Source organism: Microtus pennsylvanicus, chromosome 3, assembly GCF_037038515.1.
Source record: "Microtus pennsylvanicus isolate mMicPen1 chromosome 3, mMicPen1.hap1, whole genome shotgun sequence".
Classification (NCBI taxonomy): Eukaryota; Metazoa; Chordata; class Mammalia; order Rodentia; family Cricetidae; genus Microtus; species Microtus pennsylvanicus.
Genome location: NC_134581.1, coordinates 105,598,541 through 105,615,537, shown reverse-complemented (window position 1 = coordinate 105,615,537; position 16,997 = coordinate 105,598,541). Strand labels below are relative to the sequence as shown.

General features: G+C 40.3%; 2 protein-coding genes across 2 annotated transcripts in view; one reads left to right on the top strand and one right to left on the bottom strand.

Moving 5' to 3' along the window:
* Positions 1-1,405, top strand: part of Mtmr2 (myotubularin related protein 2) — a 56,585-nt gene extending 55,180 nt beyond the window's left edge. Inside the window, exon 16 of the mRNA XM_075966813.1 lies at positions 1,208-1,405. The gene's annotated coding sequence lies outside the window, so the exon portion shown is untranslated. The remainder of the gene's footprint in view (positions 1-1,207) is intronic.
* Positions 260-16,664, bottom strand: Cep57 (centrosomal protein 57). The gene is made up of 11 exons (XM_075966819.1): positions 16,136-16,664; positions 13,311-13,467; positions 12,117-12,296; positions 11,608-11,729; positions 9,772-9,888; positions 8,976-9,053; positions 6,616-6,729; positions 5,796-5,873; positions 2,919-3,154; positions 2,142-2,286; positions 260-1,346 (listed from the first exon to the last, which is right to left on the bottom strand). Exons 1-11 carry the CDS (start codon positions 16,178-16,180, stop codon positions 1,113-1,115), a joined length of 1,506 nt encoding a protein of 501 aa, XP_075822934.1. The 5' UTR covers positions 16,181-16,664; the 3' UTR covers positions 260-1,112.
* Positions 16,665-16,997: the final 333 nt, after the last annotated feature.

The window sequence follows — 16,997 nt, the reverse complement described above, 5'->3', positions numbered from 1 at the left end:
ATGTAATGACTCTGAGAATTTTAACTAGAAAATTGTAGCATGAATAGTGCATGTTTTTAAGCTGTAATCCATAACTTCCACTTGAGTTCCTTTAGTATATGGCTAGCGTGTTCACCAGCCTGTCTAATAAATCAGTCAGTCATACTGGGCATAGGTGGAAGCAGGAGAATGACAACCATGCACTAAATACTGTTTCTTGATCAGGATACTAATATGCACTCTTGAGATTGGACAACAAATGACACTTTTGTTAGCTGGCTACTAAGTGAAGTTTAAAAATTGCTTTATTGATTTCAGTACCAAATTTATAAAGTTTAACATGTCGATCTATTCAAAAGTATAATTTACATTGACATAATGATAGTTGTGTGTGTTCAGTTCACACACTACCCTTTATTGTATATGCTAAAAGCAATGGGATTCTCTAAGAGTCAAGATTAAAAAAAGCCAGTGCTTAACTGAACAACATGATTACAAATAGGCATTGTCTAAAAACTGCAGCCGTGTACATTTCATAACATCCCTCCTAGTTCTTTACTCCAATATTTCATTTATTTCATTAACAGCTGTTTCTAGTTTCATGAAGATGTTATATATTTCATGAGTAACTTACTTAAAATGTTTTGGTCTTTAAGAGTCAATATCTGAAATACCAAAAAGTAGAACAAAACAAAGTCCTCTTAAATAAATAAATATTTAAATACAGAAAACCTCTATCAGTAGTTGAAACAGTACATTTAATGGTATTTGGAGAAGGGAAAGGTAGTGGTCACTTCATGCCATGGGAAGATTTTAAAAACGAGACTTTTCAAGCACTGACTCTGGGGAAAGCCTCATATTCTAAATTTTCAAACCCAATTTACATATATTCCTACTTAAAAAACACACCCACGGGTAAAAAACTGGTCATCTGTTTACAAAGTGCAGTATAGAGGTCATAGAAACAGGGCAGCTTCTCAGGCTGTAAAACTCCATTTCCATTTAGTTGTGCTGCAGAACACAAGAGATTATAATGAAGCTTGGGCCCCTTAATACCTGCTAGTAATGGCAACATTAGCAAGCATGAAACCTGGAAATTCTATCCAGTAAGGTACATCATTTATGATCTGATATCAGTAATCCCAACACAGATTACTGCTCTGCAGTGAATTCTGTATGGTTTGCATGTCCTTCAGTAACTGAAGATTTTTCCTGCTTTTTTCTCCAGGTCTGTGTTTGGCAAAATCCTTCTTACTTGTGGTCCTTGTGCCTTCAGATGAGCGACTGCTGCTGTTTCCTTCTTCCTCAACAGTCTTTTTGTTAGCTTTTAATTCCTTCTTCTGCTTATCTATGTTTTGTTTCTCCAGCTATCCAAATAGTCAAGGCAGGGAAAAAAAATCAAATTCAATAAAAACATTTTCTTTTAGCTCAAGTATTTTGTTTTTGACACACGGTCTTGCTATATACAGTCTTAAATTCTTGATCCTTCTGGCTCTGCCTCCTGAGTGCACCAATACCTTAAACAGTCTTCCTCTAACATTCAAATGATACATTCTAGGCAAGGTTTTTTTTTTTTAAGCATATAACCTGCAGAAATCATCAATCATTCAGTATTCTAAGTACTTAAGTATGTAAAAACACTAAGTAAAGGTAGGAGGAGGTGTACTCACATTAAATAAACCTCATCAGGGCTTTCATCTAGAGAACTAGACTGTGGTTTTGAGATTACTGTGGAGCAGAGCCAGAACAAAGGTGGAGTCCAGTTCCTGGACTGACAATAACTGAAGTTTGGGAATAAGTGGGCAAAGCTGAAGTAGGTTTTGGTATGAGCAAACATACTACTTTTTCACATATTTAATCAGACTTACTATGTTGAAAACAGAAAAACTCTAGGTGTGTTGTAGACAATTTAATTTGGTCAAACTCAACCATTTAAATTATCCATAAGTTAAAATTTATCCATAAGGCTAAAGATGTTAAATATATTCAGTAAAGACTTATGAAACCTAAGTGAGAATTAACACTTCTTTATTAAACCACGTAACACAGACTGACTGTTCCTCAAGAATAGCCTGGACAAGTAAACATACCTTAGCATCATCAATTAATATAGACCAAGGGGGAAACTTAGTCATGACCAACAAGTGAGGGGAAGGAGTTACCTGGGCTTGGTATTTTCGAACTTTAGTTATCTGGTTGGCCTTTGCTTCCATTCTCCCCACTAATGCCTCCAATTCACACTCCAAGTTGTTTTTCAGTTCCTCAGTCGGTGACTCCTGGATGAGTTTAGCAAGCTGCTGGTGATCACTACACACAAAACACAAGTGCAGCTTCCTTAAGTTTCTCATCTTTAACAATTATATCCTTTAAATCTCGGTATGAATGACCCACTTCTTCCAGGGAACCTGAGTTCATTCAGTTCCAGCACTACACTGATACATAAGTGGTTCACAACCACCTGTGACCTCAGTTCCAGGGGCTTTGGTGTCCTATATTCTGGCCTCCTTGGTCACCAGCCCATATGCTATACACATAAATAAATAATACAAAATGAAGGTATACACAAGTATTCAAGTTCGTATTCATCCAGGGTTGTAGACTAATATACTTGTATTTGCTTTCTTCTCCCTCCATCAACATTTCATATAAAGAAATTCTACAGGAGGACACTGGTTTCTAAACTGTCCTAACTCAGTGACATTTAGCTAACCCTAAAAACTATTAACATTCACATAGCATTAGCCATCTAACAAAATTAGAAAGGGAGGTGGTAGCCATGTCAGTTACGTTTATTTAAAATAACTTCTAGCCACTGAGCTAGTTTAAGGATTATGCTCAACACCTGTTAACAAACAAAATTAGGATTAATAAATTCAAGCAACTAAAAAATAGGATTTTAGAGCCAAATGTAATTTAAAATTAAAAAACTTAAAACTCACAAGCTCATTTGCCCAAATTCATCCTGTAGTGTCTGTAAGACATCCGACAGCTCTTCACTGACACTGCTGGAAGGAGGTGTCACTGGCTTCTTACTCTTGCTACCTCGGGAACAAGCTTGCTTTGCCAAGGGAACACTGTTAACAACTCGATCATTGCACAAAGCTTTACTGTGGTGCTTCATCAGATGCAAGACATGCTGAACGTTGGCTACTACGGCATGGCTGGGACTGGTGGACTAAAGACAAAGTAAGTTAAGCAAACAATATCCTCTATTTCCATTTTCTAGTTCTTAACCTGAGCAAAGTAAACCACCTCTTAAGTCTAAGGCACAAACGTCCTACACTGTCCACCCTGTGTCACACACAGACACACACACGTCTAGTATCATATATGCTGGGTGTTAGTGCATACCTGTAATTCTAGCACTTGGGAGGTGGAGGCAAGGGGACCAATAATTGTTCATCCTGTGCTACATAGGGGCTCAAGACCTCATCTAAAACCAAAGACAAACACCACCAAAAACACCCCAACTGGCCTTCCTGCCTTGGCCTTGTGTTCTTAGCTCCACCCCTATCATTCATTATTCTTCCTGATCCTGTGATGTGCTCCCAAGCAGCCAAACTCCTTAGGACAGAGAAAATGGCTCTATACGTGTAGAGCACAGCCTATACTTCTGCTCAACCCTCTACAGTCTCTTGACTTAATTTTGTGAGCAAACTGTATTTGCAAATGGTATTTCTTTGGTGAAGCCACTTTCATACCCTGCCTTAAAGCCTAGTTAAACGTACCATTTCTAAGCCGGGTGGTGGTGGCGCACGCCTTTAATCCCAGCACTCGGGAAGCAGAGGCAGGTGGATCTCTGAGTTCGAGGCCAGCCTGGTCTACAAGAGCTAGTTCTAGGACAGGAACCAAAAGCTACGGAGAAACCCTATCTCGAAAATTTAAAAACAAAACAAAACAACCCACAACGTACCATTTCTAAATGCCTGGGAGATTAACTGATCCACTTCTCAGATAGCCTGGCAATTTTTATATCTGTCTATCATTGTTTATCACAACATAAACTGATGTGGGATCCCCCTGTATGCTGTGAATACCATTGGTTAATAAAGAAGCTGTTTTGGGCCTGTGATAGGGTAGAGCAGAGCTAGGCAAGAAAAACTAAAAATGCTGAAAGGAGGTGGAGACAGAAGCTATGAAGCCGCCCCTGGAGAGAGACACATCGACACTTTGTGGTAGACCACAACCTCGTGGTGGTTCACAGATTAATGGAGATGGGCAAATTAAGATGTAAGAGTTAGCCAATAAAAAGCTAGAGCTAATGGGCCAAGAAGTGATTTAAATAATATGGTTGTTATGTTTGGGTCTGAGCTACCAGGCGGCCAGGAAACTAATAAGCCACCTTACTATACAATACTCTATGTATCTGCATGTCTATTTTATGTACTCACTTGTTCTTCCAGGTCCTAGAGCAGTGGTTCTCTACTGCGACCCTTTAATACAGTTCCTTATGTGTGGTGACCCCCAACCATAAAATTATTTCGTTACTACTTCCTAACTGTAATTTTGTTCCTGTTATGAGTCGTAATGTAACTATCTGTGTTTTTGTAAGTGCAAATATCTTGAGGTGCACACCATGCTCAGCTTCCTTTGAATAATAGAAAGCACTCAAGTATATCTGTCACAGCATAAACACAGAAGGAATAAAACCTGATAGTTGTCTCAAAGTTCTTGTTTTCAATGGGAAATAAGACTCTTAATAGTTGGCTGGACTTGTTGAGCTCCATTAAGCCATCAGCACAACTTGTTTAAAATGCAGATTTATAGGAAAAACTTAAGCCCTAATATGCTCATTGCTTAAAAATGTTTCCTTGTAAGTGCTTAGTTTGAGTTTGTCCTGACTAACCTTAGTTGGTTACATCAGGAAAGGAATCTTACATCAGACCCAGTGGGGTGATCCTAGGAATGCAAAGGTGGCTAATGACAATCAAAATAATCACTACTTGCCAATAACTTACACACACACACTCACTATGTATATTAATATGCAATGAACAATTTTTGTTGCTATTTTTCTGATTGAGTATAGATTGAGTATAGTAATGAAAAATTTGGGCTAACAGTCTTACTTTTCTAGTGACTCAAATTACCAAAGACAACAAAATGGGTATGACTCTGGACAGGACAAAGAATGATATTGCCAGGTGAAACAGGGTAAATGTATCACTACAGAATTGAACAGTATGATGGCTCAGTAGGTGAAAGCACTCTGGCTGTACAAGCCTGAAGCTATTGTGGAAATAGAGAACTGCCTTCAGCTTGAACCCTGACTTCAGATGCATTGATGCCCCCTCATTGAAAACAAAACGTTTTTAATGAACACAAATTAAGAAGTTTGTATAAAGAGTAACTTCACAACCAAATTTACAGAGGCTTATATTAAGACTCAGGAGAAAGTCTGTTCTTTGAGTTGATGTTATAAACAGTAGTGCCTTCTAAAAGGGTTTCCTAGAGCCAGGTACGGTGTTGGTTCATTCCTATAATCCCAGAAGTTCTGAGGCTGAGGCAGAAGAAATTTTTTTTTAATATCCCATAAAATGTGTAATAAAGACTAAAGCAGGCTGGAGAGATAGTTCAGCCATAAGAACACTGGCTGTTCTTCTAGCGGAATTCCAGGCTCAGTTCTCAGCACCCATTTGGCAGCTCACCTGGAACTCTAGTCCCAGGGGATCTAACACCCTCTTCTGGCATCTCTGGGTATTAAGCACAGATGGTACACAGACATACAGGCCAGCAAAACACTCATACACATAAAGGGAAAAACAAACAGACACTGAAATAATTTAAACATGAAAATCAATAGCTACATAACTCACCTTTCCAGCAACAAAGGGCATATCGCCTAAGCACAATCTGTAATGTGGCTGTGCACCGAAATAGTTCTTAGAACCTTTCTGGATGGAGATAAAAGAAAGCCATTTCATTTATTTTGGTGAGCTAACCCAAGACATCAGCTCATTGTGGAACTACTAGGTACCTAGCTGTACCAGCTACTTTTTTGCTGCTGTGACCAAGTAGAAACAAGGCTTCAAGAAGCTACTTATGAAGGAAGAACTTACTTGGCCCACAGTTTGATCAGATAGAACTCATCATGAAAAAAGTTTGACAGCAAAGCTTGGGGTTGGTGGTATTCATCATACTGGACAAGAGTCAAAATGCAGAGATAAAGGACAGTGAGCCAGGCTAAAAACTTCAAGGCCTGCTTCCCAGTGACTTCATGGGGGCCGTTTCACACCATTTCACATTCAAACCACAATGCCTTTTATACATCATATTACTTGAGGCCTGAATGGGGGGGGAGGGGGAGACAACTGGCAAAACAGACCTCAGAGTTAAGTAGAGGAACAGTATTCATAAAGCATTTTAAGAGTGAAAGGTGATAAAGGCAATGAACACAGATGCATATTCCTAAATGTTTATGTTCTTTTGTAGTTCCCAATGCTTTCATATAGGCCCTCACTACCAGGAAAAGAATTCACAAGTAAATTTTATTTCTCTTCAGCCTTGAGTACAGAAACTAAGAATGAAAGAGACTCACTCTCCCAAGATCCTACTACCATGTGGCTCGAGTGTTGTTGGCACAAATTATTACACAAAATTGGGACTTAAAGATTGTGATTGGTTCAGTTTCCGTACCTTTTCTGGCGGTTTTGACTTCTTTTTTTTAATTTTTCTACTGCTGGTTGGAACATACGAAGAAACTGTCTTATCTTCAAAAATAAGTCTGTTTGCTTCTAGACCAGTCTGCAGCTAGAAAAAATTAGCATGGAGTTAATGATGCAAAATAAAAGCTATCATTCACATTTGAGGTACCATATAAAAGTCTCTAACTATAGTGGTAATCATCTCACTGGTAGAAATGGCATGGCTTTAGAGTATGCCTTTAGTCTCTCATTTATGTGAACCGCTGAGCTACAGTCGGCCATGCCTTGCAAGGAAGCACTGTTCCACTACTGGTAGTTACTCTGCAAATTCTACTTCAGGAATTAAGTGGAATACATATAGCTCTAAACTGACAAGCAAGCAAAACACCCATATCTATAAAATAAAAGTAAATCTTGGGGGAGTTGGGGGAAGCTGCATTTTTCTCTTTCAATAGCCCTGCTCTTCAAAAAAACTGCAAAAGTGGTTATTTTGAATCTCTATATATGAAAAGTAGTCTGGAGTTTGGTAAAAATTCTAATACCAGATTCCTCCTCTTAAAGAGCTTAAAAATTCCAACTGAGAAAAAGTTCCTCAGAAGTTATGACTGACTTTTAAGAAATAGCACAAGTAATGGATTAATGCAAGGAATACTGAAAACAGAACATTCCTTACTCATCTCATACGCTCTAAGGACAGGGTCGTCACTGGCAGTGGAATGCTGGACTTTCTATCCCAGGAGCATGCCACACTTGGACATACTGAGTAATATTATACTAGACCTAACTCCACAGGATGCCATCCCTCTGGAATACTTACACTGTCAACAAGTGTGAACAACAGTAACAAATGAACCATTTAAGGGCTACTTTGAGCTGCTTTTCTAGCTCATATCTAGTTTTTCTAGTGAATGTCTTCTATGTGTGCCTGAATTTTAAAAAGCTTTTTTTTAAAAAAAAATCATTTGTTTGATTTCCCTAGCACTATAACCCAGGCTCTGGAGGGCTAAATACTCTGTTCAAGGTTTTATAAACCAGACCCAGCAAGATACAGAAATGCATTTCCTCCTCCACCTGCCTTCCACTAGCGCAGCGTTCATCATCAGAACTCAAACTGACAAGAATTCATCAATCAATAAGTTTGTCAAGATTTCTGTTTAGCATACAAAGACTATCCAATTTAATAAAGAATAGCCCATACCTTTGTAATATTACATGTGAGGAGCAAAGACATCTTAAAACAGCGATCAAAAATGGTTAAGTGGCCATTTAACAAACACACAGAAAAATAAATCTACAAATCATATCAGGTTTAATAAAAAAATAGGCATACCCAACCAATAAATGATTCAAAGAAGCACTAGAAGAGTAATATTTCTATTCTTGCATCAGCAGCTCAACTACAACAGGTCCATTAGTAACTTCTAAGATCTGCTTCGTGGGTTACTATGATAAAAATTAAAATACTAGCATCATCTTAAAGAGGTTGGAAAAGAGAGACTATCTAGGAAATATCCAAACAACTAGTTAAAATATAAAACAACTTTATCTTAGCATCTAAGAAAGACTTTCTTATCCTCACTGTGCCCTCTATAAAGCAGTTCTGGCTAGAATACATGAACTCATGTCCTGAATCATCTACACAATTCTACCACCAGGTGGCTAGACAGGATAAAATTCAAAACTAGGAGAGGACAGAGTTCATTCTTCTACTAAGGCAGGCAACTACCTTAATTTCGGTCCCAGTATCTTAACAGCCTCAAGGAAAGCAGCAATTTTGTTGCTGCAGTACTGAGGACTGAACCAAGTGTCTCATGAGTGCTAGGCAATCAATCCTTCAACTATAACTCCAACCCAAGACACATTCTTACAGTGGATACTGAATGGTTGGCGAGTGGCTCATCATACCTAGTGATGTAATGAATATATGTGTTTGGCATGTTTTTACTTCACAAGTATTTTTTATGTCTATGGATTTATATATTACAAAACTGCCTGCATTTATGTATGTGAATGTGCTTGGTGCCCCAGGGTTGGAAGCATCAGACTCTGGAACTGGAGTTATAGACTGTTTTAAGTCACCATGTGGGTTGCTGATAATGAAAGTCAGGTCTGCTACAAGGACAACCATGTGTTCTTGATCTCTGTACCTTCTCTCCAGCTCCAATCTCACAGGTTTTAAAAATGCTAATCCAGGCTGTAATCTCAAACATCCAAAGAACTGCCCAAATTTTCTTTGCAAAGTTACATTCCTAATTTCCAATACAAAGCTATCTGAGGTCTACTTATGGATCTGGTGCTCATGCGTAACTGTTCCCTATTAAAACACATTTACCTGCTCATCATTCCACTCACCTCTGCTGCCTGAGCCTGCATACGCTTCCTTTCCTTCTCTTCTTCACGGAGTTTAGATTCCAACTCTTCCATTTTTTTCTAGTGATAAGAATATCAAAACAGATAATGGTTAAAAGTATCTTTTTGTAGAGCTTTAAGAATAGTCAAAATAGAGGGCTGGAGAGATGGCTCAGCGGTTAAGAGCATTGCCTGCTCTTCCAAAGGTCCTGAGTTCAATTCCCGGCAACCACATGGTGGCTCACAACCATCTGTAATGAGGTCTGGTGCCCTCTTCTGACCTGCAGGCATACACGTAGAAATAATATTGCATACATAAATAAATAAACAGTCAAAATAAGCATGTTAGTTCACTCTGGTAATGGCTCAGGCCAACAAATCAACTAATAGTTATTAGTGAAGTAGCTATGAGTTAAGTGGCCAGAATTGGGGGGGGATGGGATCTATGATCTATGTCCAAGAACACAGTTTATATAAAGGAAAATATTGCATAAAGACAAATCTAGATCTTCACTCAGTAGTATTAATTTTTCAAGTAAAACACAAAAGTAAAATTAGTTCAGAAAAATTACATGATGTAAGTTTTAAGTATAAAAAACATTACACCCTTCACTGTTTTCAAAAAGAGCTACCTTATGTCCAGCCACCAAGATTACAAAATGTCAACATTCCTTTTCAGATTGCTTTCTTTTTAAAGACTATGTATAAGACCTTTGCATTATAAATACCCACATTTATGAACAAATAGTGACAACCACAGAACTCTACATCAGTAAAAGTAAAAGTCATGTGCACTGACTTCTGCAAGAGCCTGCATTGTGGTAAGCTTGTTGTATTCCTGTTCAAGAAGATCCAGTTTCTCCAGCTGGCTCTGAACGTGGGTTTGATCATGTTGCCGTTCTCTTTCTAGGGAAACCTGAGAAACACCACCAAAATGTACTATGAGATGATTAAAAAGTTTTAAGCACACCACACATCCAGCATAATTCTATGTACTTTGCCTGTTCTTTCACAGACCTGCTGGATATGAAAAGGAATTCTAGGAACAGAACACTAAGAGAAGACCTTGGGGGTGCCGATGATCCGTGTCTTATTTTGTATGTATATGCATAACGTGCCTTTGGATATTAGAGTACATCTTCTAAGAACTGGTACCCTCTTTTTGCTATGTGGATCCCCAGTATCAAACCTGGCTTTTCAGGCATCAATGCAAGTGCCTTTATCCACTAAGTCATCTCACCAGCCTTGGAATATTATTCTCAATATAATACTTTACCAAATAGTTTATATAAGGTTTTATGTAAAGGCATATATCCTTAAACCCTAGGATAGAGGATTTACTAGACACATACACAAATACACAAATATTTCCAGTTAGTCTGATCCTATTAAGTACTTTCTTAATGACTATAAGAACTTGTATCGCCGGGCGGTGGTGGCGCACGCCTTTAATCCCAGCACTCGGGAGGCAGAGGCAGGCAGATCTCTGGGAGTTCTAGGCCAGCCTGGTCTACAAGAGCTAGTGCCAGGACAGGCTCCAACGCTACAAAGAAACCCTGTCTCGAAAAACTCAAAAAAAAGAACGTGTATGCATTTATTTCCTTTGAATGCAAAACATACTCTTTTTTCCTTCAAACTTAGGGTCTATATACTTAAGGAACAACAGTTTCACAATAAACAAATCAAAATAAATGGGCAAACATACTAAATGGATATATTTGGAAAAGCCTAACACTAAGTATCTGAATATGCCATTGACATTTCTTCAAATTATACAAGAGGGAATTCTGCAAGAGAATTCTGGATAATAAAACAATCCAAGCAGTAAGACTGTGAAAAGATGTGTAACATGATTAATCAGTGGCACATTTTTCCCAACTCTGCTGTGTAACTGCTTAAACATGTAAGTCTAGAAAATAGTATTTCTCTTTTAAAACTGCAGATTATGCATTTAAACACGAAGAAATCAAGTTTTGCATAATAAGGTTGAACTGTCCATATGAAAAGGATGTTTAAAAAATATCGGACACCGATGTAATTATCCTCTACAAATGACAAGTTACTTAAATATAAAGACTACTGATGCAACAGAAGAAAGCCATTTTGTTTAAAATTTTACAAGCGTAGTAGTTGGGCACATAGCTCATCTGGTGGAGTGCTTGCCTAGCACTAGAGAAAGCCTTAGGTGCAATGTACAGTATCACGTACACTAGGTGTAATGGTGTGTGCCTGTAATTTCAGTACTTTGTAGATGAAGTCAGAAGATGAGAAGGGCCAGGTCATCACAACACAGTGAGCCAGCCTAGGCTCTATGAGGCCCAGTTTCAATAAACAAATTAATTACCAGGCTTTTTTAACTGCAAGGAATTTTATAGAGTAGATTTCAGAGGTACATATGGTTATTTACACATTTGATAATACAGACTCCAAGACACTGACATGACTATTAGTGAAATTTAAGCACAAGTCTACCAAGTATAAGAATCATACATAATAAACAGTCAGTCAAACCATTATCTACTACACTGAGCCTAATAAATTTCAGCATGAGGCTTTACTAGCAGTGCCATCAGGCCTCTCTGAGGTCTACTAATCATCTGTCACCATTACTCATTTCATGTGGGAGGTGTCATACCTGCTTTTCTAAGACAGATGTCCTTTCCATTTCTGCATGCTTTATCATATTTCGCATGTACTCCAATTGTTTTTCTAAAAGATTACATTTATTTTCTGCAGCTACCAACTGGGATGTCAGTTCTAAAATGAATACACACAAAAAAGTAGTAATTAGCTAACACAGAGGCTTGTTCCAACAGCTTGTATACAGGAACTGAACTTACAGTACATACATGGGCTAGAGGTAAGGTTTGTGGTAGAGTGCTTGCTCAGTATGCCCGAATACTGCAAAACAAAACAGCAGCCCTCCAAAACTGCCAGCCCCTCCCAGTAGTCCTAGAAACCTCTCTGGGTGACTTATGTTCTTTATGCAAGTCACACACTGCCAATAAGCATGATGTCACGTCTCCTCACAATAACGCCTGATTGTGATGTAATTCTGTCTTGGCTAGAGTAACCATCACAATGTGGAATTCTAAAATAATTTACATCTGGATAGATCTTAGTTTCCTTCTTGGTTAAACAAACCTTGATTGTGCTTTGATTCTTTATTCTTTGAATTCTCTCTCTCTTGTATCTGTTCATCCAGTACTTTCTTATATTCAATTGTTTCCCTAGACAAGGTTTTCACACTTTCTTCTGCCTGAATCCTTTCCAGTTCCAAGCGTCGAATCTTATCTTGAAGATTCTTAAGAGCAGAAAATATGGCTGCCAAGTAGAAAATGCACAAACTTAGGTTGACAACGCACACAGAGAAGCTCACCAAAAAAGAAATTTTCTTCTGACAGAATGTTATTCTGTACCCTAGGATGACCTCAAAAATCACAGTAATTCTCCTGCCTTAGTCTCCCAAGGGCTGGGTTATAGGTGTGAGCCATGGAGTTCAGTACTGAAAAGTTCAGAAGACTGACAAGTCCAGTGGGAGATCACTCTCTGAAAACAGGGCCTTATTTCCTAATTCAAAAGTCTTCCAAGGGGAGCCTTTGGCTAATCATACATAAATTCACAACTGTCCTGTGGTGCTTTGAATAAGAAATGTGCCAAAAAGCCTGGCTTTTTTAAAAAAAGTATTGGTTTTGTTCATCCTCTGACAATTTCATATATGTATGTATGTAATGTACCTCAATCATGTTCACCTACCTCTCTTCACACTCCTCCAGGACCTGGCCCAACACACACACAGCCTCCTAATGTTTGTCTTCTTTAGAAAAATATAATTCAGAGTCTAATCAGTGCTGTCTACATGATGACTGTGACTTTTTAAAAAGGTATTTATTTAATGGGTATGGGTGCTTTGCCTGAATGTATATGTGTGCCCCACGTGCATGCCCAATGCCCAGAGGCTAGAAGAGGGTATCAGATTCCCTCGGAATCGAATTACAGACAGTTGTAAACTGCCATCTGAGCACTGGGAACTGAACCCAGGTTCTCTTGGAAGAGCAGTTAGTGTTCTTAACTACTAAACCATTTCTCCAGCCCCTGCCTGAGACTTAGGTTCCTGACTGATTTCTGGAGATGACAGACTAGTATTAAGTGACTCAGAGTATTTTAGCTTCCATTATTTGGTGGATAATGTTCAACAGCCAATATGAAGAGCTCTGTGAATTCACAGAAATAAAGGGGAAATATATATTATTCAAATTTCAAAACAAGAGAGGTCAAAACTAAGAATTTAAAACTAACCAGTAAACAAATAACATTTACTCTGTTACAGTTGGTTACCTCTGCTGTTGCTTTCTGGATAGGCAAGTGTGGGCTTATTTGGGGAGCGTCGCAGATCACTATTAAGGAAAGGCTTATCAGGTGGATATAATACATATGCAGATGAAGAATGACGAACCATATTTCCATTAGACCTTGATGGTTCTGCTAGGATGTTCTGAAAAAGAAAAGAATGAAATTACCTTTCAGACATTTAAAGCAAATACTCATGACTGAGAAACACAGTATGTTTCTCTAAAAGGCAGTAGAAAAGAAAAACAGCATACTGATCTCACAGTAGAACCCAACCTCTATTAATTTTTGTTTAGAGATGCGACGTTTTGGGTTAAACAGCCACATGGCAAAAAACATCATGCTCACAACAACCTCAATACAAGTATTTAGGCAAGTCAAATCTTTGTTCAGATCAGAGAGGCACAAATTGCTGAATTACTCTATCATCAATAAACAGCATATTTACCAAATATTTATAATGAGCAAAAATCTCCCTAAAGAAAGCATGTTCTTTTCTTAAAAAAAAAATATTTAGTTAGCATGAAGAGGAAACTACTATAAAATATTCAGACTTATATATTCTCATATAAAACTATTTCTTCACATGCACCATCTGTCACAAATCTGTATGCCCCTGAATGTAAACTGGAATTTTAGTAGCAGGTGAGTTTGTGGTGAAGAGGGAAATAATGGAGATGCTAGAAGCTAAGGAAGACAGGATGATTGTTCAGAATTCTCACATCTAGTTCTTTACAGACTGCCATACAAACTAGAATTTTCAATTTTCTGAAGAACTTTATTGCTAAAATATTAGTGTAGTCTGTAGGTACAAAGCATTACAACAATAAACCGCTTTCTAAACAAAAAAATATCCAAATAGATACATAATGAAAATTTGTATTTTTGTGCAACAGTAAGACAAACTTCCAATGGATTCATAAAAGCAATTATAAAACACACTGTTGCTATGAAAACTACAAGGGGCAATGAGCTCAGGAAAGTTAGAAAAAGAGCCATGGTCACATAAGTGCAATCACTTCTCAGCCTTTTGCCTAAGATCAAATGACAGCTCTACCTGTTGTAACATGGGCTCAGGCACTAACATTTATCCTTTGAGAAGTCTAATAGCAAAATAAATAAAATCCAATGGCAAACTGAGGTTTTGAAAGTAATTTGAAAAACGGAAGTTTTTAATTTTTAAAAATATCATTGTTATTATATAGCATAATGAATTGTCCCATACACTGATCTTGTATATAATTACAGAGAACACTGGGTTTTTATTGGTTAGCTAGAAACTGCTAGTCCCATCATTTAACTTTCAAAATAAGCTAGTGGTTTTTACCGTTAAATTCCCTTATAGAAGCAGCAGAATCTGGTTACGTTATCACTGCAACCAAATAATCAACTGGTTCTAAATAGAAAACCCATGAATAAGCCCTTCTGTGTTCCAAAGCAAGCAGCAAGCGTGACTTTTTGTTGTCACTTACCTCTCAGCGCCTATAAATAAACCCCTCCTGGTACCTCTTATTCCCTCTCCACTACCTCCCAGTGCCTTGAAAGGATGAAGACAAAACCTCTCCCTGGACTCCAAGACTCCTAAACACTAGACTGATTTCTGAGTTTTTAAAGCAAAATCTAGGTCAGTAGATAAAGGTGCTTGCTGAACAAGCGTAAGGAGCTGAGTTAGCCCCCAGAACCCACTAAGGTGGAAGGGGGCAACATCAAAGCTGTCTTCTGCCCTCTAGGAGTAAATTGTGGCATGTGCTGCCCGCACACGGTATCACTATGAAAATTTTTAAGTAAAATAATCTTTCTCAGAAGCATGGATCACAGTCATCATTTACCTAAGCACTTTTTACTCAGTGGAGGGGCAGCGATGATCTTCCTAGGGCTCTCTTCATAAACTTCCTGCATCTCTCCTCCCACTTTTATTAAATGTCAGAGTTCCCCAAGGCTTGGTCCTCAAGGTTCCTTTCTTGTTCACATAGATTCTCTTTTTAAAAATCTCTTCTAATCTGAGGCCTCTTAATTTTTATTTGCCAGTAGCTTTCAAGTTAAATATGGAATTGAGGTCTGAATCTAAAACTCCAAACTCATAACCTCCTCAGTTATGGGTTAACATGGCTATAACTAAATTCTTGGTTAGTTACCAATCAGCTCCTCACGAGCTTACCAAAACAAATGGCACTGGCTCTGTACAAAACCCTTGTATAGTCATTTCATTCGCCCACATCTAATCTCTGCAAATCATTCATGGCTCTTTCTCCATAGCATACTCTGAATCCCTAACGCCCCAGATGTTGCTGTAGTGGCTATAGGTTGTTCTTTCTCCACTGAATTCTCTCTCTTCTTACAAGAGCGTTTTCCTAGAGACTGAGCTCCACAGATAATCTTACAAACGCCAGTGACTAAATTCCAGCGCTAGCTTCTCCAAAGCAACAATTTCCACAGCGCCCTAGCGATCCCGAAGGAAGCAGGAGCGCGGGCTCTGGCCGCCAGGGTCGCACTCCGGGGGCCCGGGACGCCGCAGACCTGCACAGCTACCGAGCGGGGCCGTTACGCTCACGTGACCACGCGGCTCGGTTTGCACAGGCCCGAGCGCACCGGCCCGGCCGGGACAGCGCTCCACAGAGCCGGTGGCGAGGACAGCGAGCTCAGGGTGGCAGGGGAGGCGGGCAGGGCTGCACCGGAGGACAGGTGCAGCCTCCCGGGGGGACCCGCCGTCCGCGCAGTGCGGCCGACGCCAGATCCGGGGCCACCAGAAAAAAAGTGAGACAACCCGGAGAGCCGTCCCGGCCCACCCGAAACCCAAAGAACACGCTGCTTACCGAAAACTGAGACTCAGAAGCCGCCGAGACCGAGGCAGCCGCCATGTTCCCGCCTGCGCAACGCGTGCCGCCGTCCTCGAGCTCCTCCGGGTTCGACAGCAGCCCGCTGGGGGCGAGCCGAAGCCGAGCCCCCGATGGAAAGGGCGGGAGCGCTGCGGACCGGCTGGGGGCCTCGGCTTCACACCCTCCGGGGACGCCACACTCCGCGAGCACTGAAAGAGCTCCGCGCCCTGACAGACGTCTTCATTAGCCAATCGCGAAAGAGGACATCTTCTGGCGGCAGGCTAGAGCCCGCCTCCTCTCGGTGACGTCACAAGGTAGCGCGCCGCTGAGCCTGCGGGATGGCGACGCTGTGAGCCGACGGCCGCCACTGTGTATTCTGGACAGGGCTGGTGTCGTGGAGGAGGGCGCGGAGGCCGGGGCCGCTGGAGCGCCCGGCGGCCGCTGGGGCGGGTGACAGCGGCCGAGGGAAGCGAGCGGAAAGTGCAGACACGCCATCAGCACCCCAGCAACAAACTCCCGGGCGCTCGCCTGACCACGCCTTTCCAGGTGAAGTGACGGCCTTCCGGCCAATGACAAACAGGAGTAGGAGGGGCTTAATGACACGGTCCAATGGAAACCCATGGCTGAAAAAGCGACGCTTCGTGACTTGTGTCCCAAGGGCCCGGGAGCCCCGCCCACACCAGGACCCGCCGTGGCTTGTGGGCAGGGTCTCTTCGGAGCGGATTTCGCGCGCTCAGAGCACCGGCCTCCTATTGGTTGTTGCTTTCTTGTCTTTGTGGGCGCTCCCTGCGTAACCTAGGCCAAGGGTTGGGCGGGGTTTCCGAGTGACGTGAGGTTGTTTGTAGCCAATCATAGAGTG

Bases quoted from the DNA above. Each gene is read 5' to 3' on its own strand.
- Cep57 (XM_075966819.1), bottom strand. From the start codon at position 16,180: ATGGCGGCTGCCTCGGTCTCGGCGGCTTCTGAGTCTCAGTTTTCG. The intron at 11,730-12,116 runs GTTTGTTTAACC...TATTCATTTTAG, and splicing joins AGAATCAAAGCACAATCAAG to AACTGACATCCCAGTTGGTA. The intron at 9,054-9,771 runs GTCAGTGCACAT...TCTTATCACTAG, and splicing joins CAATGCAGGCTCTTGCAGAA to AAAAAAATGGAAGAGTTGGA.